Source organism: Ascaphus truei, chromosome 8 (genome assembly GCF_040206685.1).
Source record: "Ascaphus truei isolate aAscTru1 chromosome 8, aAscTru1.hap1, whole genome shotgun sequence".
NCBI classification, from domain to species: Eukaryota; Metazoa; Chordata; class Amphibia; order Anura; family Ascaphidae; genus Ascaphus; species Ascaphus truei.
Genome location: NC_134490.1, coordinates 50,486,691 through 50,512,817, shown reverse-complemented (window position 1 = coordinate 50,512,817; position 26,127 = coordinate 50,486,691). Strand labels below are relative to the sequence as shown.

General features: G+C 40.3%; 1 protein-coding gene across 1 annotated transcript; it reads right to left on the bottom strand.

Moving 5' to 3' along the window:
- Nucleotides 1–802: 802 nt before the first annotated feature.
- Nucleotides 803–20,320, bottom strand: PLEKHS1 (pleckstrin homology domain containing S1). Its single transcript, XM_075611943.1, has 16 exons — nt 20,047–20,320; nt 17,753–17,800; nt 17,048–17,133; nt 15,437–15,555; nt 15,067–15,201; nt 13,939–14,014; nt 13,098–13,181; nt 12,392–12,475; nt 11,250–11,357; nt 10,921–11,049; nt 10,002–10,093; nt 8,386–8,526; nt 6,951–7,052; nt 5,175–5,310; nt 4,084–4,169; nt 803–2,592 (listed from the first exon to the last, which is right to left on the bottom strand). The coding sequence occupies exons 2-15, from the start codon at nt 17,781–17,783 to the stop codon at nt 4,095–4,097; spliced, it is 1,398 nt and encodes a 465-aa protein (XP_075468058.1). The 5' UTR covers nt 17,784–17,800; nt 20,047–20,320; the 3' UTR covers nt 803–2,592; nt 4,084–4,094.
- Nucleotides 20,321–26,127: the final 5,807 nt, after the last annotated feature.

Here is a 26,127-nt window from a genome sequence, read left to right as displayed (position 1 = left end):
CACCCCTTAATCATTCTAAATCAAAGGGGCTCCTAGAAAATAAGTGAAAGATGGCACATCTATAAATCAAGAAAACATCACTAAGGTTATTAGCTTATCGATCATGTGCTGAACATCATGCTCCATCCAGTGATTGTTTTAATTGTAATTATTTTTTTTAACTCATTCTAGTTATTTTTGTTAGATATGTATTACGCATGCGTTGCAGAGTGCAGTATCAAGTGCAAGCAGGACATACTGTACTATTCGGTATAAACCACTTAACTAATAGTATACTTAGGCGTGTGAAAGTTGTTTCAGGTTGCACACCCTGCTAGAGAAAAGAAGTCAAGTGGGTATGGCCCGCATTGGATTTTGGACCAAAGGTGCGAAATGTTGGACCCTGAGAACCCTACACTTTACCCTAAGAGGATTCTGGGTAAGAAGATACAGTGTTCGTCGAGAGACGAGGCCAGTGTAAACCAGCAAGGATTGGGTTAATGCGCCATGGATGCAAAGGCTAGTTTGAACCAAACTTCATTCAGACTGGAGACACCCAGCTATACAGTGCAAAGAGTGATCTTTGAAATATCCTTGCCTGACTTTAGAGGCCTGAACACCCGAGTAACCTGGAAAAACTGATAAGGAACAATGACACGCTTCCCGCATATACAGTACCAGACTTGAGAAAAGATGGAAGGCAGCAACACGCCGCATAGTGTATCTCTCCCGGTCCGGAGGGGTGATCATGGAAGTCATTGATGCATTTAGGAAAATGAAATGTAATAATGGTAGGTGTTTAGGTAAATATCGTGCGCAAAAAAAAAAATGATAATTTTTTTATTATTGAGTTGGGAAAACATTTCCATACAAGAGGTCATATACACAGAGATCAATACATAGTATTATACGAAATCTGAACTGTATACAATAATTCTATTTTTACAAACCCGGTATACAAGGTGCATAGAGCTGGAAATGTTGGCAGATAAAGTGACCTGCTCAAGATAAGGTGTATCTTGGACAAAGATAACCTAAATGAGTGTGTTGTTGAATGCCAGCAAAGTATTTTATTGCTAACTATAAACTTGACTTCTGAACCTTTTAATCGGTGCTAGATGCATTAAAATTGCATTTAAATCAGAGGGATGGGGATGTTTGGCATTAGAGGTGGGTAGAACATTCACACCCAATTGTGAAACTGTCAATTTTTAGACATTTTGTGAATCTCATCCCAAAGTTTAATGTGTTGGTGATGTTTGCAAAACGTTATAAAGCTGTAAATAAGCGTTAAGGCTAAAAAATAATAATGAAAAATAGATTTGTGCATGAATTTAACATTTGAAAAATCATAAATCTACTGTACATAAGTCACATTTGGAAAGTGCATTGCATGGCAGATGTATCTCTGCAGTAGAGAACTTAATAATAACAACAACCACAACAACAACAACATGTTCTTGTATAGCGCTGCTAGTTTTTGGTGTCTGAGGCACAAAGAGATAAAGTGATAAAGTGATTTGCCCAAGGTCACAAGGAGCCGACACTGGGAATTGAACCAGGTTCCCCTGCTTCAAACATCACTGCCAGTAAGTGTCTTTACTCACTGAGCCGCTCCTTCTCCCTAACTAAACTTAAACTATTTAACAGCCTGCAAATAGATACTCTTCATGGATATACTTGCAAGGGTAAATAATGATATGTTAATAGGCCTAGAATACATTTATAAAAATTCAACTACTCTTACAAGACACATTTGTGAGGTCCACTAGTAAATAATACATTCATAAACATTTACACATAGATTGTAAACTGTTTGGGGCAAGGGACTCCTGTTCCTAAAGTCTACATCAGGAGTACTCGCCACCAGTCCTCGGGACCCCCCAACAGGTTTTAAAGATATACCTTCAGCACAGGTGCATCAGTCAGAGATTGAGCCAGCTGGCTTATCCTTAAATCCTGACCTGTTGGGGGGCCCTGAGGAGTGGTGTTGAGCACCCCTGGTCTACAACTCTACATTTATGTTGAAGTGCTTATTCCTGTTATATCACATGTATTGCTGCTCTAAAGTGCTATATAAATAAAAACATAGTGTACATACAACGTACATACTAACAAATTACAGAGAATCCATGTACACAATCAGTGCCACAGATGGCTCGTTGTACCCCTGTGTGCATTGCACATACCTGTAGGTAGATTAATAGGTGACCATAGAAATTTGTCTCTGCCAATATACCAGACCTTTTAATCATACGGCACCAGTAACCAGCCGCCGATAGAAAAGTCATTAAAATCAACTTCAAATAATTAGAATATAAAAACCTATTATATTTAGGACAGGCTGTAGTTCCTGACTCAGTTAATGTCTTAAAGTGCAATAATAACCATTAACATCTGAAAATGCCAGTTGGCTTCTACTAGAAGCTACTATGTGTTCCTCTTCTGGACTCCGATATGTACACTGCACAGCAACAACTTATCCACAACATCACTGTGCATTATTAGTTACTCTGTACAGAAGGTATTTCATATGATTTTTCATGTTTCTGAAGAGGTTTAGGATCTTCTATTCTGATACTCGTGAAATTCTCAATTACTGTAGGTAGGTATCTAGAAAATGGAAAATAGATGTCATTATTTAATAACATACATATACATACATTACATCCATACATACTTATTTCCCCAGCACTAAAAAGCTATACATGCAATAAATCGTATCAAAGGATGTAAATAAATACAATGGTGCCAGGTGTATAAGAAAAGGATATCGGGTATATGGCTCAAATGTGTCCTGGGTTGTGAGCAGCTTCAGAGGAATAAACCAAGTTCCAAAAGAATCTAAAAAACAAAAAGCGGAAGCACATGCCCCATAGTGTGTTATCATTTAAAACAATTGGCAGGTAGAAGAAACCTTATAAATGCACACTCACAAACATAAGGGTTAAAATCACATTATAGGTAAACCTATAACAGGTAAGGGTTTCTGCTGAGCTGTAACTGCGGGTTCCACGTGGAGCAAGATGGTGCAGCTTCCTGTGTACTCCGATCTGGGTGTCCTCTGCTGGGCTCCAGTCATGCTATAATGGTGTCCCAGGGGTACAGGGGGAGAGACTCCAATGGCGCCGGGATATCAGCTCACTCGGTGTCCTGTGGTTGATGTTTTTATTGGCAAACAGTTGAACAGGTAAATCCCACAAGCTTGTGCGGTTAGCGGGCGGGGATTAGCGTGGCTTGTCAAATGACATCACCACTGAACCACCAATCAGAGGCCCTACACGTTTCGTCGCTATGGCATATGGACCTGAGAAAGTTGCCATAGCGACAAAACGCGTACGGCCTCTGATTGGTGGTTCAGTGGTGATGTCATTTGACAAGCCACTCTATTCCCCGCCCACTGACCGCACAAGCTTGTGGGATTTAGCTGCTCAACTGTTTGCCAGAAGAGAACATCAACCACAGGATGCTGAGTGAGCTGATATCCCGGCGCCATTGGAGTCTCTCCCCCTGGGACACCATTATAGCATGACTGGAGCCCAGCAGAGGACACCCAGATTGGAGTACACCAGGGAGCTGGATCATCTTGCTCCAAGTGGAACCTGGCAGTTACAGCTCAGCAGAAGCTCAGCAGAAACCCTTACTTGTTATAAGGGTTAAAATCACATTGTAGATAAACCTATATTTGTGAGTGTGCATTTATAAGGTTTCTTCTACCTGACAATTGTATTAAATGATAATACACTATGGGGCATGCGCTTCCGCTTTCTGAGATATATATATATATATATATATATCTATATATCTATATATCTATATAGATATATATATCTATAGATATAGATATATATACAGATATATATATAGATATATATATCTCTATGTCTATATAAAATGCATGTTATAAAAATCCATAGAAATATATGGGATCATGTTCACTAATCGGTGTTATTCCATAAGACATCTTATGGCAATTCAAAAAACTCTGTTAAATCGCTTGCATTGTCTGTTAAAATAGAATTTGTAGGTTCAGAAAAGAGATCTGTATTCCAAGGAGAGAAACACATGGGATACTGCAGGTAACGGCATTTTATTTATTCCTACCTGAGTAGATGTCAGGAGACGTCACAGGTACAGCCTTCCACATGGAAAACGCCGGCATTCGGGTCACGAAGGACAGTGAGTCTCACCTGCAACAAATGAAATACAAAATGGTCATCTTTCTTTTGTGTAAGGCAGATGCGGCATCAGCACATTTCTCCATATTGTGGTCTTTGTTTCCCCATCTGTAGTTTTTTCCCCCATAGTGATGGATTTATTTTTTGAAGTTTATTTTAACTTTAGTTTCTTTTTTTTTTTTAAAGGCAAATTAAATGACACTCTGGCTTTTGATCAGAGAGAAACGCAAATGCTAAATTGCTTCCTGCTGGACGGCACAACAGGCATGTCCGAGGAAACATTTAAGGTTGCCCCGTTGTACACAGCTTGGGGGCCTATTTAACAGTCAAAATCAGTCAGCTTTAAAGGGCATTGCCTTAAAGCAGGGGTTCTCAACTCCAGTCCTCAAGACCCACCAACAGGTCAAGTTTTAAGAATACCCAAGCTTCAGCACAGGAGGCTCAATCATTGGCTCAGTTTTGACTGCACCACCTGTGCTGAAGCACGGATATGCTTAAAACCTGAGCTGTTGGGAGGTCTTGAGGGCTGGAGTTGAGCACCTCTGCTTTAAGCTCATTCCTAATGTAGGCATTTGTAATAATAATAATAATACAGTAATAACAACAATAGCATGTTCTTGTATAGTGCGGCTAGTTGTACGCAGCGCTTCACAGAGACATTTTGCAGGCACAGGTCCCTGCCCCGTGGAGCTTACAATCTATGTTTTTCTTTTTAGGAAGATTGCCCCATTAAATAAGTAATGGTACCACATACCAGAAGGCAAACTGGTATTTACTGTAATATGTATAGAGGCCAAAACATTGTTTCTGTAGAGTTGTTTTATGAGTAAAAATGGTTTCAGGAACATTTGTTACACACATTACAAGTGCGTTGTACTACAATCCCCGCAGCGGCGATGTATAGGATCACCCTGGCTTCCCTGCAGGTAGAGATGCGGGTGTGTGTTGTATCATTTCCACATATCTACCCTCACTAAACAAGATGTGAAATATAATATACCACAGGCAAAAACTCACCTCATCTTTTGTGGACTTGTTCAACAAATGTTCAACATCCTCACAGCTTTCTGGCTTCAGGTCATTGATGGCTTCTATCTGATCCACATGGTGAAACAGACATCCAATTTCTTTTGGTCCTTTCCATTTGCACACGCTATATAGAGGTAAATAAAAAAAATATACATAGTTTTATGCCCAGGTACACAGAGCATTCATTAGATATATATAAAAAGTTAATGATGGGAACAGTTTAACCCAACAGGTGCTCAATTCCAGTCCTCAAGATCCCCGCAACAGGTCAGGTTTTCCGGATATCCCAGCTTCAGCACAGGTGGCTCAGTCTCTGGGACTGATTGAGCCACCTGTGCTGAAGCAGGGATATCATGAATACCTTTTTAACCATTCTCCAATTTGGTCTGTGACAGAAATGTTGCTAAAGCCCTAACATTTGATATCATATAAATGAGTACTGCACATACAGTATCATGCATGGATCTTTTACAATGTGCCTTAGAGCAGGGGCGCTCAAGCCCCCCACCCCACCAGCATGTCAGATTTTCAGGATATCCTAGCTTCAGCACAGGTGGCTCAATCAGATGCTCGGTCTGATTGAGCCATCTGTGCTGAAGCAGTGATATCTTGAAAACCTGACCTGTTGCGGAGGTCTTGAGTACTGGAGTTGAGAACCCCTGGGTTAACCCATTCTCTGCCAGAGGGTCTGCATTTTAATGGTCGTTACAGTGTTGCTGTAAGCTGTACATAAAGATTCGTCCTGCCAACAGCTCTCCAGTGGCACCAGATTGCAGAGCGGGTGGGAGGGTTGCTGAAGGGTAGTTAAGGGTGGGGGAGGGGAAGGTCACTGACAAGTTGTTCAGCACTTATTGCGGCGCTCCTCCCGTCGGAAGCCCTGCCCATGAGCCATACAGATAGCACAATTATCTTTTTATTGTCTTTTCAGATCTAGGAGATTTACTAAGCAGCGTTCCAGACCACATCATGTTTTCTGGAAGACGTTGTGTGGAGAAGACCCGATCCCCCGTCTTACATTAAAATGCGTTCATTTAAATGTACAGTACTGTAGGGTTGGCACATATTTACTAAATGGTGCTACCCACACTGATATCTCCAGAACGTGTGTGGATATCTTCCAGCGCACTTTAGGACCCAGACTGCTATAAAGCTGCATTAACACCATAGAACCAATGCATATTTAGGCTTTATATGATTCTGTAATGATTGTGAATGCAGAATTTAAATAAATATGCTAATTAAAAATGCACTTTTATATTGTAAGTAAAATACAAGTATCATACAATACACAATACTTTAGGGGTTATGTAAATAAACAAACACATGAAATATAATCACAGTCTCTCTATATATACACACACAGATATTCAAATGATTAAGCATACATTTCCACTGGTTTACAATAATGCTTTGGTGTTAATGCAGCTTTAAGTCAATCCAGTCTTTCAAGGGTGTCTACTTGAAGCAGCCAGTCAGGTTCATGCATTCTGGGCTGTGTCCTATAGAGACAGTTGGAGCAAGAAGACGTCTTATACTGTGTAACTATTTAAATGCATTCCCATTAGCCTTAGTCCGATTTCCGTAAGAAAGCATTGTAAATACGGAGCACTTTGCCATATCATGGTCTTCCAATGAGGTCCGAACTGCAGTTTAGTAAGTCTCCCCCTAAAATGTTCTCTTTAGAGTACCCCCGGTGGTATAGCAGAATAATGCTGCCTCTGCCACTGGTTCCTCACTAGCACCACTTGTGTCCATAACACTTACCATAATCGATCTCCGACTTGTACAAGAATGAGATATTTCTTCAGATGTTCCTTAGGCACAATAATGTCCAGCGTCACCAGCGAGGTTGCACCGGACTGTTCACTGAAAGGAACAATTCTATTAAGTGTGTGTGAATAATATCATGATTTAATCAAAGACAAACACAACCAATAAACTACTTTCAAAATAGACATTATACAATTGAGAGGAGAAGGCTCATTACTCATATTATCAGTCTTTGCCCCAAGGAAGAATACAAAGAAAACAGCAATCTGGAACCAAATGTAAAAACAAGTACTAATAATATTGGTTGTTTAATTTTTATCTGTCACTTCCATCCCTACTCTTGCAGAACTCGACCACTGCTCAAATTGTGAAACTTAGCCAGAAATCACCAGCTGTGAATATCTTATTTAGAAGAAACTTGATATCAACTGTCAAAAATATTTTCAACTACAAAACTGGGCCAAACCAATGCAGAAAACCAGAGCCATGTCCTTGAAAGAACAAGTATTCCAATAGATTTTTTCTTTGGTTTTGCAGCTGGGATCCTTTGCTGAATAGCCTCAATACTGGCCAACTTACTCTTTTGTCAGAATCCCTACTTGTCTACAAGAAAGCAAAACAGGAATACACTTTTTTTAAATTTCCCTCGTACCAATGCAAGTCAAGGAAGAGACCTGCATAATCTTCCCAATTGTTGATAACAGATACATTCACACGTTGGCCAGTGTGGTTAAGGTAATGCACTGTAGAGCAGGTCTGCACAACTCCAGTCCTCGAGGACCGCAAACACGCCAGGTTTTCAGGATATCCCTACTTCAGCACAGCCTGCTTAATGAGTTGATCAGTCATACTGAGCCACTAATTGAGCTAGCTGTGCTGAAGTAGGGATATCCTGAAAACGGCCCTCGACGACTGGAGTTGTGCAGGCCTGCTGTAGAGTATCATAGTTTCCTTTGGAACTAGTGTATAAAATACTCACATAAAGATGGGCAAATGTCATCATATTTGCATTTTAAAATGAGCTAATTTGCATATTTACATGTGCCTATTTGCCAGGTATTTCAGGTGTGTTCACAGATCTCTCCACATGTTGTATAGATCGGTGGTGCTCAACTCCAGGCCTCAAGACCCCTCAACAGGTCAGGTTTTATGGATATCCCAGCTTCAAAGGTGGCTCAAATCAGTCCCTGCTTCAGCACAGGTGGCTCAATCAGTGGCTCAGTCTTCAACTGGGCCATCTGTGCTGAAGCTGGAATATCCTTAAAACCTGACCTGTAGGGGTGTATAGAGGACTGGAGTTGAGCACCCCTGCTTTGAATTTCGCTTTGATTTACCAATTTCTACTAAACTGCTTTAGCTAAAAACTTTTTCAGATATTCAAGCGAAACATAGATGGAGAATTTGGACAGGTTTACCTATCTCTACTTACTAGATCATTTTACTCATGAATACTCTGCTCAGTTTGCTTCCTTGTCGTCTGATCAGATCACTGCTGACCCTAGGTTTGTGCTTCTTGCTGGGCTGTCGATGGCACGTGCTAGTAGTACTTGCTGTGTTCACTACAATTGGACTAAAACAGAAATCAACAAATCATTAACGAATTCCATACTGAAGAGGGCTACTTGATCTGTGAAAGCTTCACTGGTGCAAACCTAAATGGTCTTGCTAGCTTTTTGGGTACTATGGCCCATATCCACAGAAGTGTGTTAAGCTTTACCAAACCTCAAAGCAGCTTAAATACATTCCCCCCTTTTTTATATGAAAAGCATGTGACAATGTATTATTCTACATTCTTACCTAAGCTGGTAATCGTTTGGTGCTCCTGTTATAAATCCTGAATTGTGTGCCTAACTAAATGGCTGCCTTCTAACTTTGTGTTGCAGTCTGTGAAATGCTGCAGATGACATTATATTACTAAGTGTAACACATTATCGTTACAAGTTTAAGAGCAATAGACAGTCTGCTGTTTGGAACACAGCAACAGATCTGTTTGTGATACTTTGTTGCCAAAGGGAAGAGCTCAAAAAAGGTGTGTGTGTTCGAGCCTGTTTAGTAGCAACCAAAGGCTGATCGGTATATTCAAGAATCAATAAAAGTGCCTTTAGGAGTTAAAAAAAAAATGCAGACAGTATTATCCAATACTACAGAAATGATTAAAAAAAAGATCTTTCATGTTGTTTGCAAATGAAGGTGAGTTAAAGGGTGCTCAAGCTTAGCACCTTTTGTGAATCTGGCTCTATATACTCTAATCAGGTCTGACTCCTTTATCCTCTCATTTCATTTAGATAAAATGGGAGTAGTGGGCAAAACAATTAAAACAACTTATACAATTGTGTCCATTACAAAGATCCAGTCACCTTTAAAGTGAAACACTTATTTAACAAAATAATATTTTTTTCAGGTTCTGTGGATTCATTCTCGTCATTGACTTAGACTTGTATCTGTTTGTAATTTATTGAGGGGCGCTATCTGTTTTTGAGTATTTGCCTATCCCCCAAGGACCCAAACAATGAAGTCTGGACCAAAAACGTTTTTAATAAAACAATTCTCACAACTTATAATATAACTTTTGATGGTTGAGGAACAGGGAGACAGAGTAACTTTCCAACATACTGATATCTAGTAGAGGCATGTGACAACTTTGCAAAAGTTCACAATACCGGTCAATATTGGACTTTGCTGCTCATGAAGATTTCACAAAATCAATATTTGCAAAAATAATGTGTTTGTCTTTGAGGGGCAGGGTTGGAGCATCTATGAAGTGTATCTACTTCTCTCTCTCTCTGTCTGTTTTTCCTCCCTGTCTTGTATTCTCTCTTTGCCATTACGCCTCCAGAAAGAAAGAGAGTCAGAGCAAAACGTTGCCAATTTCACAAGAATCATTGCCGATCCTGTGAAATCTTCAAACTTTACAGGAGTGTAACACTTTTGGAAGATGCACAAATCTTAAATAATATCGTGATCAATTTTCATGACACTAGCTCTGAGACATTTGCACATCTCAAATATCTACCACTCTCATAGAAAGACGAGTACTATACTTACATAGGCCCCATAACCTCATAGGTCTCCCCGTCATCATCTTCTATATCACTGGTTTCCTGAGGGTCGGAGGACTCAGTTGAGTCACTGAATTGCTGCACGAAAAGGAGAGATGTGGTCAATTAGAATTTTTGTTTTTTCTTCCAGTCCAAGTGCCTATGACGCATTGTGATGTACCCGTAGTGCAAAGCTTATTTGTCAGTAAATGAGTTAAGGATCCGCTCCCACCCCCCCCCCCCCAAAAAGGAATTCCTGTCCATCCAGATATATATATATACATTTACTAACATCCTGTAACTCCTTAATAAGGACGGTGCTGTATGTCATTTTAATATTATACATTACAAATTATGTCTATCAAAGAGACACAAAGTGTACCCATGGCACTCTAAGATCTCCCTCTAGTTTTATTTGTTCTAAGACATGGGTGGCCATCTCCAGCCCTCAAGGGCCACCAACAGGTCTGGTATTTGGGATATCCCTGCTTCAGCACCGTTGGCTCAATCAGTGGCTCAGTCAAAGACTGAGCCACCTGTACTGAAGCCGACACTGATTGAGCCACCTGTGCTAAAGCAGGCATATCATTAAAACCCGGCTTGTTGGGGGGCCTTGAGGACTGGAGTTGACCACTCCTGTTCTAAGATTATGTTTTCTTTGAACCCGCTAAGTAAACAGCTGAGACCTTTCCATGATTGCCAATCAAGCAGTTCGTTTGACAGCTAAACTTGCAAGGCAAGTGGTAATAAATATCTACATTTTTGGATGTTGTGAGTGGAAACAGCTTCTTCTAATGTGTCAGGAGAAAAAATGGCTTTTTTTTTTTTACAATAAACTCTAAAGAAAAACTCTTTAAGTCCCATTCAGAGAGTAGAACATGCAACACCAACTGCACAATGAAAACAAAACTCAGAAAGAACTTTACCTGATACATTGCCACAGGTAAAGACGATGGAACATCATACACATCATCATCACTTCCAATATCACTGTCATAATCTGGCTGTGGGAAGTTTTCTTCATTGCATTCAACATTAGACTTTACTTGGCTGTCCTATAAAAAAACAAATATAGCATTTAACATTTAGACTTGATGGGGAGAGGGCAAACTAGTAGTAGCTTAGGAACTTTAAGCGTTCAAATTACTACTAGTAAATGGGATACAATATAAAAATGGAGTAACACAGAGCTGAACGTGAAGTATCAGAAGGTTCATTAAATTGGCAGTGAACATGATAAAGAGAGCAGACTCACCTGCAGGAATGTGCTGGAGGGAGGGTAGGATTCCATGCGGGGATTGGAGCATTGGTGATAACAAATGGGTTTGTTTGGGTCTGTGTGGGATCTCATTCTCTCACATCCCTGTACACATATACACAGAATGAGAGTATGGTCAGAAGTGAAAGCTTTATTGCAAAAAGTGACAGTCACACAAAGAATACTGACTTAATTGGATAAATGCCTCAATAGAAAATGCAGCTCTAAAGAAAGTATATCATGGAAACAATGTAACATCTCTCTTGGTCCAGATTTGGATTACATTAAATACCACAATCATCTTTTTTTCCATATTGTACTGTTTTTACATTTACATTTGATATACCATCAACAACAAAAAAATACATCTGAAGGCTACTGAACAGCAATCTGTGTGTGAATATACACTGTGTAGGCACATATTTCAAAATGTTCTCATAATTGTACACAATGGGACTTATTCTGTAAACTGCGATAGTGCAGATCTCGCTATCAAACGGAAAGTCCCACTGGCTTAATTGTATTTATACCCAATGTCACAAGTATTACTAAAATAAATATTAATTAAAAAGTAATAATAGAAGGCTTAACATTTGTTAACCTAAGTGATTGAAGTGCCACTAGTTATGAAACTACAGTAGTATCTAGCTCCAATTGAGAAGACACAACCTTTTTAGACAGCAAGATGAAGGTGTGTAAATACTACAACAGAATGGGAGAGGTCCTTTCATATATGAATCAATTATCAAAGAAAGTGAAATTTAGGTTTGTAAATGCCAACTAGTAAATAACACAGACCTACCCCTGACCTGCCTTTAGAAGAGCAGTTTCACATAGGACTACAGTTAATTTTTGGCAGTTTCTAGTGACTAGTAACAGATTCCAGGAAACATTAAGGAAAAATATTGACACTTCTTATTTTTATTTTTTTAAACCTGCTGATTAAATCACTGGCATTAGTTCACAATGGTTCTACATACAGTATTTATTTACAAAATGTTTTACCAGGAAGTAATACAGTGAGAGTTACTTCTCATTTTCACGTATGTCCTGGGCACAGAGTTATGATGACAAATGCATGGTTACATTAAATGGGACTGCACAATGAAACTAGAATGTTGGAATACAGGGCTACTTACATCGGTCATTTGGATTCCAGACGTGGGGTGATTTGTTGGATAGGAGTTGGGTCTTATCATTTCTTCAACTGCCTTAACTTTGTCCTGATGTTATAAAACAACAAAGGATTATGGGTTAGAAAAATCCCACCAGCACTGATCGATACGGATTAACCGCTATTCATGGCCAACTAAATAATCTCACAGGCCCAAAAGTCAAACCCGGCCCTAATACTGTAGGATTATTTCAATATAAATTAATATTAGATTGTAAACTCTCCGGGGAATGATTTTTCCATGGTCTGATTTTATGTTTTTGTATTACAGTTCCCGGTGTTGTCTCTTTTCTAAAGTGCTGCATACAGTACATTGTTGGAGCTGTATAAATAAAAGTATACAATCATATACATACAGTATCCCAAAGAAGAAGAAGATGTTTGTAAATAAAAGTTGGTAATTAAACAGGCCAAATACTGATCTGCCCTTAAAAGTGCAGGTTTCACATAGGACCAAAATGAAGTAATGGCCGAAGGTCCCAAACTAGACTTCAGGTTAAAATACCTGAATTTCCAGGATGAAAAAAAAATCATTGTAAAAAATACTGGTATATTTGAAACCTGCTGAATACATCGCGGGGATACGTTCACAGTGGCCCTATGTGTACATGGTACGGCATTTTTAAGTTCACATAGGATTCAACTAGAATTTCAAATACAGGGCGCCTTACCAAAGTCATCACAATGTCAGGCCGGTTTGTAGGGTACGAGATGTTAAAAGGTCTTTTCACTTCTTCCTCGTCCTTAACGTCTCCCTGATCCATGCAATAAAAGAACAAAAGATTTTAGGGGTTAGAAAAAGACATCAGCGCCCCCCAGCTCATTACTGGAGTAACCACTACTCATGGCCTACTAAAAACAAAAAACTGTACCATAGGAGAAACGTTTCCAGCTCAGGGTAAGCAGCTCTCATGCCGTAAATACAACCCAGAAAATACCTCCGGAATAGGACACATTTAGTGGGACGTGAAGTATGAAACAGTACCAGCTGTGCTACAACTTGCCAGTGAGGGTTCCTGATCATCACTGATCACGTGAGTTTGCAAGGCATTTTTTTCAAAGTGCATTTCTTTTAAACAAAAGTTTTAGACAATATTATGTATTCCACCATTATATCAGCAAATGCTGGAGTAGAGCAATCCTCTTGCTAGAAATATATAATGACAACGATGACTTTTTATTTGGTAAAAGGGGATTATTTCAAAGAGATATAGATAGAGTGTGTCCTTGATAATCACAAAAGTGATTTTTGTGTGACAATTACAGTATGTGATGGAACATTTTATGCGGCACTAAACTGCAGGGATGTTATAGGGTCGGTAATCATAGCAAAAAGCAGTTACAGATGAGTCTCTCAGTAACCAAGTCTCCCATCTTTTTTACACGGCCTGTACATCCAACAGCTGAATAGGCAGTAGTGACTGGAGACAATGAGAAATTGTCGCGTGGCAATGAATGGGCTGTGCTTTCATGCAGTAAAGTGCAGTGTATGTGATATTGGTAATGTCTTACTTGTTCTGGGCTTTGTTTTTGCTTTGATCTCTGCCATGTTTCAGAAATACTCATGTACCAGTCATGGATTTCAGCCCTGCAAGAAGATTGAGACAAACCATCAAAAAGATCAAAAGAAGATTCAACATTTGTTATATTATTATTATTATGTCTTGGGCACGACACAATAAATACATACTAACTATGCTTGCCCCCTTCACTGCCAGCAACACCTTTCTTTGTGAAGTATTACTGGCCACTTTGGTGGCATAGGCGTAAATGTAACAGTGTTACACACTTAGCCACTTTTAGTTAAATGATTATGCAGCAACAGAGATCCCCTTGTTAGCTATAAATTCAAGGTAAAAACAGAACAGCAGCACAAAGTTTCCCAACGTTGCCATCCTCCTCTCTGATTAAATGACAATCAAACAACTGGAGGACATTTCAGGATACTTCTCATTTTAATTCAGTACTTTCTATCACAATATGAAAAACCTCTAGGAACACTACAGTTATTAACATTTGGGGCTTCTATAATTACAACCAAATGCACCTGGGACGGTCCCAGAATGTGCCTCTGAATCTGTATTTTTCCTGGGTGTATTATTTGGGGACTGGGACCTTTAATTTACTATTTATACATTTACAACAGGGTTCCTTGCAATCGCAAACATCTTCTTTCTTTAGCTGAATCAGTGTGTCAGACCTTGAACAAGGTTAAATAATAACGCAGCACTTGCAGGTAAAACCATAAAACAATAAAATATAATTAATTACAAAAAAAAAAGTCATACACAATTCATGCATTATGTGCAATGACTGATGGATGAACAGGTGATTTCCATGAATTGTTGGCAATGATTCAAACAAGAAGAGCATATCTTTGTGTAAAAAATGTTCAATGAATACAATATAATCTGTGCATGATTTCCAACATTTTTTTCCCTCAGAAGCATTTGTGATTTCCTTTGAATAGTCGCTGATTCCACATAGTTGTATACAGTATCAGCAATTTAGTAAGCACCACACCTTGCAATATATGAGTCTGAGTCACATCATGGTGACTAATTAACAAGATCCCCAGGTATGGCAGGTAAAGGTTGTTATTTTTTTAACAGTGCTATTAGTTTGTAACTTTAAACTTACTCGTTTTCAGCAACAAAGAAGTACTCTCGCGCCTTGGTATTAATGCAGAATACATTTTGCGGGGAACAATTACAAATCTTTTGAATAATACCAGACTTGTCATTGTTATTCAATCCTTTTTCAATCCCAGTGATTCTGTAGAAGAGAAATACAATTTTAATTGCATGCAAATAACAAACCAACTATGTAATCCTAACTATATCAATTGAAGTGTTTACATTCCCTGAATCACTTCCAAATCTTTCAGGATAGACTGCGGGGGTTTTCTTTCATTACAATAATTATACCGATTTATTTGGAACATGGGAAATATCATATTCCCACCATCCCTCAGTTATTATACGGTTTTTATTGTTTGAACAATACGTACTCGTTGAAGTTCAGGATCCCTTTTGGCTCTTCCTTCATATTCTCATCTGTGTAGTACATGAGCTTGTACATGTCCCCGGAAGATTTGCACAGAACGAAGTGTCGTCTCTTCCACGAAGACTGAAACATGAAACACAGTCAGATGAAGAATACTATGTAGCCAAGAAGCTAACATGCTTCAATTTCAAATTCCACCCATAATGAAGTGGGAAGGTTAATTAACATGGTACACAATATACGGGTACTACATCCCATATAAGTTTATTTACATAACCCCGTATTGGTTAAATAGTCAAGGGGTTAAAAAACTAAAACCGATAACTCCCACTGTAAAGCTCCCCTCCTACAAAAATGTTTTAATGCAACTCAATGTGATGATAATGTGATGGATGATCCTAAGAACAAAGAGATTCTTTTCCCCTGAAAATATTAGCCACATCACAGCAGCCATTGTCAGACCTGTGAATATACAAAACAGTACTGACTGAAGCAGCTTTGTGCATGTCAACTGCTGTAAATTCAGAGTGTCCCGGGGCAATAAGACCAAGGACCTCCTTGCCAACCTGCTCCTGGCATTAGCCAAGCTGGCCATATATAAGACCAGGAAGCAGTGCTTGGAAGGGGAGTCCCAATGAACATTGTGGGGATGTTCCGGGTGCTGGTGCACTCCCGTATCCGGGCAGAGTACACTCATGCCGAGTCCACTGGGACGGTGTTAGAATTTGCCTACCAGTGGGCATTAGATGGAGTGCTCTGCTCGGTGTCCCCTAATCTGGATTCATTTAAATTCACCTCCCTTATTTAGTGCACTTTATTTATTTTACAGTGCACAATGATATGGTTTCTTTTGTATTTCAGTTTCTCCGGTTTTCTTTTTACTCATTGGATCACCAACGAGTAGTTTGTTTCCTCTGATTGGTCGGCTTTGCCGACCAATCAGTTAAAACCGGTAGAAAATAGGCTGTAAATTCAGATCAACAGTGTGATAATGATCCCGGTCTGTATTCTCATGGTCAGTTAGCATAAGCGCCAATCTGGAGAAAGGGCAGCTGGAATCATTAGGGCAGGAAGAAGGCATGGTATAAAGTGGTAGTGCCATTGCCTTTGTAGAAGGAGCACCCAGTGTCAGCTCGTCACCTTAGGGCAGGGGTTCTCAACTCCAGTCCTCAAGCCCCCCCAACAGGTCAGGTTTTAAAGGATATCCCAGATTCAGCACAGGTGGCTCAATCAGAGGCTGAGTCAATCTTTGACTGAGCCTCTGATTGAGCCACCTGTGGTGAAACAGGGATTGATTGAGAGACCTGTGCTGAAGCAGGGATATCCTGAAAACCTGACCTGTTGAGGGGTCTTGGGGACTGGAGTTGAGCCCCACTGCCTTATGCAAATCACTTTGTGTCCCTGGTCAGGGACAGGTCTCTAAAAATGTGTATGTATGCCTTTGTACAAAAAATATTATATTTATTACATTTACTGCTGCTTTTATGAAATAACTTTCAGATAAACTTGTTCCTTTATTGGTTGTGGGATCTATATATGTTTTAGTGCACATTGTGGCATAGTGCAATTTCTGTCTCCCAGCCTCTTAATCATAGAGCAGATTAGATTATGTTACCCGTTTATTGAAGACATAGCTATTGTTGGATGGTGGAGATTTAATAAGGTATCCAGTTTTAATCACAGTCTGGGTGCCACAGCTCTCTGAAATTTGAACAAGAAAACATTAGTGTTAATACACACACACAAATCAATGCTCCATACAACATCCTATTATTTCAATCACTACATATGTTATGAAGAAAGAGAATGATTACTTTACACCAGGGGTGTTCAACTCCAGTTCCTCTCCCCCCCAACAGGTCAGGTTTTCAGGATATCCCTGCTTCAGCACAGGTGGCTTAATCAGTCCCTGCTTCAGTACAGGTGGCTCAATTTATTGAGACCATCTGTGATCAGATTGAGCCACCTGTGCTGAAGCAGGGATATCCTGAAAAACTGACCTGTTGGTGGCCCTTGAGGACTGGAGTTGCCCACCCCTGTTCAAGGAGGAAAGTCGCATCCACGAATAAAAGACAAACAAAAGAACGCTTTCACACTCGGATGTTTGCCAATAAGCCAGAACAGCAGGAAACATATCCAACCGTCATTCTGACCAACCAGTGAAAATGATTGTACAGGAGATTTGGGAGGAAAATGTAAATCTCTTCCTTAGACTTGCAATCATTATGGAAACTTTTTACAGGGATCCATTAAAAAAACAAAAACAAATGTCGTACATCGCAGGTCAAATACTGTAATGTTTGTCTTGTCAGTTACTTACCTGCATTTGAACTGCGCCTATATTTTAACATTCTGGACCGGTCTTCTCCTACCAAGAGAAAATGTTATCATTAGTAACAACGCCCTAATATTTAGCATTGGCACCGTAACCAGCCTGGCATTTACTAGGTTAATGCAGAGGTTATGAGGCACTGCACTAGATCTTATAAATCGTCTATTTTTATTAACTCTATATAATTCTGCCATTGTAAACTGAAATGTACACAGCAGATTATTACAGGCACAATGAAATTCTAGCACAAAGCGTTTACACAACAAACTCTTTTTAGATTTAATAGAGATAAATTGGCCCGCTGCCTTTAAAGACTGTTAAAGTGAATGGCTGTAAGCAATTGTTAATGCCTTTCACTGTAGACCAGACTAACACCGAATCTGCCTATCCACACGGAAACTTGTTCACCAGAGTTGCTGTAATTCCATCATTAGTTTTTCTCACAATAAGCACAGCAAGTTGGACTAACACACAACATTTACTTCCATGTGCCGTACAGTATCATTTTCTTATTCACACGTTAACAGAAAAGGTCTAAGCCAGGAGCTGCCAACTCCAGTCCTCAAGGGCCACCAACAGGTCTGGTTTTCATGATATCGCTGCTTCAGCACAGGTGGCTCAATCAGGTCAGCTATTCTGACTGAGCCACCTGTGATGAAGCAGGGATATCCTAAAAACCTGACCTGTTGGTGGCCCTTGTGGACTGGAGTTGGCATGTTATGATGATATTTTCCTAATACATTAAAAAAAAAAAAGGACAATAAAAATCACAGTAGAGAGATTATAATTGCTGTTGAACCACCTCGTGAACAGAAACAGCAATTGTTTCTCAAAGTGAGTATCTTGTGTTGAGGGGTCCAGTGAAGCGTGCTGCTGCTTTATGATGACAGCAGTTCTGAACGTTTTATCATGGAAAGGGCAGTGTTTACAATACAACAACAACTTTTAGGATGTGCATATACTGTACAACTGCTGATTCGCAGGACTTAAATCACACACAAGTATTTATTGTTTGCATGCTACAAACTCCCTTGGATTCCCAAAGCCACTGCTATAACTACCTGCCAGATAACTCCAGGTGATAAAGTTCCATTCCTGGGTTTGGATCCCCATTTGCTCCTTTGTCCGTAACATTAGTATAATGGAGTAAGAGCGGAAGAATGTCTGAACTGGCTCATTATCACACTGGGAACCTGGAATTAGTTGGCAGGTGAATTGTGTGGGTCTGGAAGCAGTGGAAGGTGATGAGAACCAGTAGCCCACCGGTGTCTTCCAACACCTCAGCAGGGGTCGCCAACTCCAGTCCTCACGTGCCACCAACAGGTCAGGTTTTAAGGATATCCCTACTTAAGCACGTGGCAAAATCAGTCGCTCAGTCAACAAACAACGGAGTCACTGATTGAGCTACCTGTGCTGAAGTAGGGATATCCTTAATACCCGATCTGTAAGTGGCACTTGAGGACTGGAGTTGGCCACTCCAGTTCTACAGCAATAGTTCCCAAACAGTGCAGCTGCAAGGACACGCCACTAAGCATGTTTTATTCACGTCCAGCACTGCTCTGCAATGTGCTGCTGGTTTCTTTAACATGGAGTGAGTTTAATACTTCAGTAATACTCTTCACCACACATTACCACCTCGAATATAAACACTTTACGTAGAGTGAAAAAAAATCCTAGTTTTCGGATTGCTCCGTAGGGGCAAATTCTATTCACTATGAACCTAGTGCCAGATGGGCAAATAATACATTGTACAGCAGTGCAGACCCCCTGTACTGCACTGCAGGGGTTAAAAAGGTGACCGCTGATATATGTCCATCCTCGCACAGTAACTAATGGCACTATTGCCAGAGAGGCATAAACCAGAGTCTCACGTCAAAGACCAGTTCCTTAAGCACAAGGCTATACGCATTACTTCGAAAAGCCATGGGACAGGTTAAAAACAAGTGAATTTGCATACAGACATTAGAATAGGAGACTTCTTAGAAAATACAGAATAAGGGCATCAAACATAAAGAGTAAACTAGAGAGAAAGCAGTTACCCAAAGAGCTTGCAATTTAAACTCAATAAAATGTTTTGCAGGCTTTCCATCAGCAAAGTCATACTGGAAGATACAAATGATCACTTCTTTTGGACAGGTCATCCATCATAATCCTGGTCTTCTAAAGCTATTATATTCTATACCATTACAAACTCACGTTTAAAACAAATACCATTATCATGGAAAGTATCTTAGCAGTCAGAAATCCTCTGTATGCGGCAAAAAGTCTGATCCGATACTTACAGGTAAATCTGGTCTTGCAACTTGAAATCCACAGGTAGATCACACAGAGGTGTTTGGATGTGTACTCCTCTGAGACTTAATCTGAACTAAGGAAAGGTTGGGTTTCGCTTCTATTTTTATGGACTCTAGAGTTGAAATCTGATCTCTCAGGAATTCCCCTCTCTGCGCACCTTGCATAGCACGGGAAATTATACTGCAGGTTCCTCCAGAGACGGAAAACAAAGAGAGATCATTATTTTACACACTCAAAAATGTGGCTGACAAACTGCAAGAGATCTAACATTTCAAATAACTTCCCCAACATTTTTGTGTAGCCCTCTTTCCTCCACCCTAAGTGAGATTGGGGAGGGTAGGTGTATCTGACTACTTATCAGTGTGGTGCGGTACCTGTTTGGCAACCAGGAGGGCTGAGCTTCCGCCATGGGGAACCTGGGGTATATACTTACACTCGGTGCAGCACCTCAACTGATGAGGGATCCCAACGTGGTGGGAGTGTGCCCTCACCAGAACAACCATACAGTAAATACACACAATGTGAATAAACAGTATTTACTGAGCATGAACGATAACTTCAATGAAACTCTCTTTGCATAACATCAATACATCATATGAATAACATTGCATCACCCTGAATGCATAGCATCCCCTCACCCACATGTCCATCATCACATCACCCTCAGTCCCTTTGATAATACTGTGCTTAGACACTTATCCCTTGAGTGTCCACAACAAAAAAGAGAGTGTGAGTGTGAGGGATAGCGCTTACCTGTGTTGGGGCCTGGTGGTGCACTTATTATACTACCTCCCTGATCAGTCCTGATCAGGAAAATCCTTGGAACTCAGCAACACCGCACAGTGATCCCACGCCACACTGCGCTGCTCTCTGCAGGAATGGATACACACTATGACTTCACATGGACAGGATCTCCAGCCGAAATGATCCTTTATCACAATCTCTGCTACATGCTGTACTGACAGTCAGGCACTGTCATGCAGCATGTCTCTTTCTCTCTGAGTATGGTGAAGGAGTCCCTGTCTTAAGGCAGTCCCTATAACATACAGTATTCCTCTAGTGTCTCAGGGGACTAACTGGGCCCTGGGGTATACATCTACCCTAGCCCTTGCATGCAGAAGATCTCTTGCTGTAGATTCTGTCTGATCCCAAACTCTGGCAGTTCACCACATGCAACTGGCACTGGTGATATTACACACACTGTATAACTTAGAAAGCAACCCCCCCTTCTTCCTATGAGGGGCCTACCTCTGACACAGCCAAAGCAACTCCTCTAGCTGCACTGCACACAACACTGTCTCTTCTTCTGCACACAGTACTGCAGCTATGTCACTGACAAGACTTACACTCACCTAAGGGCAGGGTCCCTACCTAAGGAGCCTTCCCTATGAACTTACCCACTAACCTAGTGGGGAGTGGGGCCTACCTGGGGCTTGGGGGTAACCTGGCCTAGTGTAAGAAGCCACTTGCTCCTTATACACTTCCTCCCCCTTCCCTCTCCCAGCTCCAAGTGACTAGTGTGGTCTCTGCAACATTGTATCCTTCTCCAACAGGAGAAACTGCAAACCCTATTTGCTGGCTGGCTGCATGTGATGTGGGTGAAAGGGCAGTCCCCAGAGGCTGCTGGGAATTGTAGTCCACTCAGGACCTCTTTAGCATTGGGACCGCATGCGCTATCTTTACTGCGCCTGTGCGAAGCTGTAATGGCCACCACTGCTCTCTTCTGCGCAACCTTGGGGAGTCCCTTCACTACGGAGCGCCATCTCTGCCCCTTCGTGCTCACTATATTGGCCGCTGCGTCGCGTCTGCTCATACGCGAGCCTCCGCAATAAATAAACTAAAGTCTTATTGCCAAATCATCAGATTATTTCTAACAAAACTGTGTGACCCATCCCAGGCAGTATAGTGTCCCGATTGTGTATGGGGAACTCACGATTAATAAGGCCCCAAACTGCACCTCAGTGTGTGCAAACAGCATGGGGGGTAGAGTTGCCAATGCCGGAGCTTACAACGTCCGGGCACTGCCCTCACCCTAATATTAAGGTAATGTGGGGAGATTGGGAATCTGGGGATCGGCTGCGGTGAGTTGTCCCATTCCGTTTGTGAATACCCTGTTGAGAATCACTGTTCGATTATATTAAGAAAAAAAAGGGGATTAAACATCTCTCACTTGCCATGGGAACCGTATGATCCAGCATTACTCTTTAAAGTAAACTTGGCTTAATTGAAATAACTTGCCCCAGACACAAACATAAGGTGGTGGGTAAGGCCGCAGCACAATTTATTAAACCATCATAACAATACATAACTCAAACCATTACATAAAGGAGTTAACCTCTCACCTCTCTAATGTCCTCACAAAATCAGCAACAAAAACCCAGCACTAAATAATCAATAAAGAAAGTACAATACTAATTATAAAAACACAAAAATTATTAAACGATAATACTGTATCAATAGAAAAGTATCCACAATCTACAAAGATATCAGAAAAACTAAGAGAAAAGCGCTATAAACATGTAAATTTGTTTTAAAATCTTAAACGATCACATGTAATATTAAACAGAGAAGACAAAAAAATGCAAGGAAAGTAACAAAGGAACAAGTAAAGTATACAAAGAAAGACAGATAAACAAACAGAGTAATTTACACCTTAGTAGTGATCTCATGGAGAAGCAGACAGCGGGACGTTTCGGGTAGTGTAACCCTTCTGTACGGAGAGAGGCTTTCATTACCCGAAACGTCCAGCTGCTTCCACTTCAGAACCTCTGAAAACATTTTCAGCCTCGAACGCCAGGTATAGCCATAACCTACAATTCTTTATATTTGTGAAGCACCAACATATTCTGCAGCGCGGTACAATGGGGTACAGAAGTATGTATATTACACAAACAGTTACATACAGGTGAGGACAAACATGCACAAACAGATACAAGTTGGTAATGAGGCCCTGATCCCGAGAGCTTACACTCTAGAGGGAATGAGGGACAATGTTGAAATAAGAAGGTAAGGTGTTGCTCATTGTAGGATAAAGTGTGGCTCAGGTTAGAATACAGCCCAGTCTAACAGCTGAAGCCATTAAGGTTTTTTTGGGGGAGAGATGTTACATACAGTAGGGTGGAGATTGGTACAGCCACACAGCTGGTTAAAATAGGGTTGGCGGGGGAGGAGAGTGGGATATTAGAGGCAAGGTGAGTAGGCTTCCTTGAAAAGGTGAGTTTTCAGGGAGTTTTTAAACACCTGAAAGCTGGGGGAGAGTTTGAAGGTGCGTGGTTGGGAATTCCAGAGAGAGGGGGCAGCACAGGAGAAATATTGCAGGGAGTGAGAGGAGGTAATAAGGTGGGAGGAAAGGCGGATGTCATGGACAGAATGTAGGGGGCGTGTAGGTATGTATTTGTGGATGAGGGCTGAGATGTAAGGTGGGGAGGAGTGGTGTCATTAAGACCTTTGTCAGTAATTACTAGGGTTTTAAATGTAATTCTAGAGGCCTTGGGAAAACAGTGTAGGGATGTGCAGTAGAAGTGGAGCAGTGAGTGATGTAGATGAGTCTGGCAGCAGCATTTTGAATGGTTTGGAGTTGGGAGAGGTGAACAAGGGTAATGCCAAATGCAAAAAGGTTGCAGTAATTGAGGCGCGACATGATGAGTGAGTGAATTAGGATTTTAGTTGCATCATGAGTAAGAAAAGGGCATATCTTGGCGATATTTGGAGACAGCAGGACTTTGTGAGCGACTGTGAGGAATGAAGGGGAGATCAGTCAAAGGTGGCCCTCTGCTGACTCAAACTTAACATGTCAAAGACGGAGACTTTTAGATCATGTATAGTCCAGTCCTACGCGTTTCATCAGAATAAACTGACTTCATCAGGGGTTCACTTTATCTCCCTGTGCCTCAGGCACCGAAAAACATAGATTGTAAGTTCCTCTGGGCAGGGACTGTGTCTGTAACATTCCTATGTGCTGCCTACTGCGCGCTATACTGTAATTGTGGTGCGCTTTGAGTCCCATTGGGAGAAAAGCTCTATATAAAATAAAATTATAATTTCTAATGCAGATTTTTTTTTAAGTAAAGTAGAATGCCACAACTTTTATCTCACAACTTCAAACCAAACACTGCAAAAAACGAAAAATTGCTCTTGGAAAATATCATTTTAGGTTCTTCTTACTTTTTTTTTGTAATTTCTTCTAATTGCTTAGGCCTACATTCAATATGTCGTGAAGGCATCTTCCCAGTGCTAGAGAAGAGTTCAGCTCCTTTCAAATTAATAGGATTGTCAGTCTGCAGACAACCAGGATCTAACTATGGGTCTTAATAATATTGATCTCAATAAAGTATTTTATTTCACCTAAATGTCTGTACTTTCCTCTTTTTCATGAATTAAAAAAGTAACCTAATAAACAATAATCCCGGAATCTTTCTGACTAATCCATACACCTCTAAACTCTATTTCTCATCTCTCCTGTTTATTTACACAATCACACAGCAAACACAGAGTGTGTGTTGAGTAAAAGGGGGAGCCTGATGTGTGAGGGTGAAGGTGGATTGTAAAAAGAGTGTGGGTGAGTGTGTTAGATGAGGGTGGATATGGGTTTATGAAAGGGAGGGTGAATGTGTTGCGTGTAAGCAAGGAGGGGATGAGTAAAGTCTGAAGAGATCTCAGTGCTCTGAGACTTTAAAACTCCTTCTGGGGAGCCCCTGCTGAAAAGATGTTGAGAACCCACTGTACAGGAGGTCCTCGGTTATCCGACACAATGCGTTACTCAAAATGGCGTTGGATAGCGAAACGTCTTAAAGCGAAACACGTTTTCCCATAGGAACACTTTTTAAATGAAAGGTTCCGTTCCTGAAGGCATTTTTAATGCTAAAATACACAAAATATTTTATGCAGGCAATAAGATACGCAGCACACACATAAATATATAGTGTATATACTGTATTATATATATAATATAACATAAAATATAATAATATAATATTTTGTATAGTATAATATAATATTATATTATGTAATATATATATATATTATATACACATAAACAACTTTGCAAAGCGTTGTAAGAGCATTGGATAATCCGTTTTGGCGTTGTAAAAATGAACATAGGTATGCATTGCATAGCGTTGGATAAGCCATTCGTTGTAAAGCGAAGCATTGTAAAACGAGGACTGCCTGTATTAAGGTCTTCCTACAACTTTCCCCGGTGTGCTTCAGGTTTGTGGAATGTTATTGGGACTCCGTTACATGATGAACGTATATTATAATACAATGCATCAAATTGTTTGCTTCTGCATCATCTTACCATTTTGTTTTCATAGAAACAAAACACCAGTTAATCTCTTTAACAATATGTAACTGTGAACATCAAGCAGCGCATCAAAATACATTTTTCTATATGTCGAAACATAGATCTTAAATTTGCAATCCCTCCTAGAACCAAAGTGAACTAATTCCAGTGACATTTTTAATGGGTTTAATCTGGATAATTTACCAAATCTGACACCTAAAAGTATTTTTATTTTGTTTTTAAAGTAAGACATGGGAGGGGCTTGATTTTCCCTTTTGTGTGATGTCACTGTGTGATGTCACTGTGTGTTCAGCAAAGACTTTTATAGCCCACCTCCCTCTAATGTTTATTGGTTCTCTGATAACAGGGTAAAGAAAACACTTGATTGACAAACACTTCCCCATTCAGAAACCCCAAAGAAATTCAACTAACCGACTGGTGTGGGATTGCACCATTAAAGTTAGTACCTTTACTGTGTCCTGAAGGATACTGGAAAACATGGACAAGGGAACTTCCATTCACATGTTACTAATGCATTGATGGCATTCTACTGAGCCAAAAATAATATTTATTCTGGCTGAGTCAACAGAATAAAGGGAATATCAGCAGGTAGCTCATGCTACAGGTAAACATCTAATCACTGCGGAGTGCATGCCTGCAATAACTTTTTATAGAATAAATACATCTCTCACCAAAGTTAAACACAATGGGGGACATGCATCAAAATGGTGCAGTTTCTCTAAATCAAATGTTGCCAATTATTTGCATCTGTATCAATTTGCACCAG

Excerpts from the sequence above, each read along its gene's own strand:
- PLEKHS1 (XM_075611943.1), bottom strand. The coding sequence starts at position 17,783 with ATGTTAAAATATAGGCGCAGTTCAAATGCAG. Across the intron at positions 14,015-15,066 it reads TTCTTTGTTGCTGAAAACGA|GGCTGAAATCCATGACTGGT; the intron begins GTAAGTTTAAAG and ends ATCTTCTTGCAG. Across the intron at positions 13,182-13,938 it reads AAAAACAAAGCCCAGAACAA|GGAGACGTTAAGGACGAGGA; the intron begins GTAAGACATTAC and ends TGCATGGATCAG.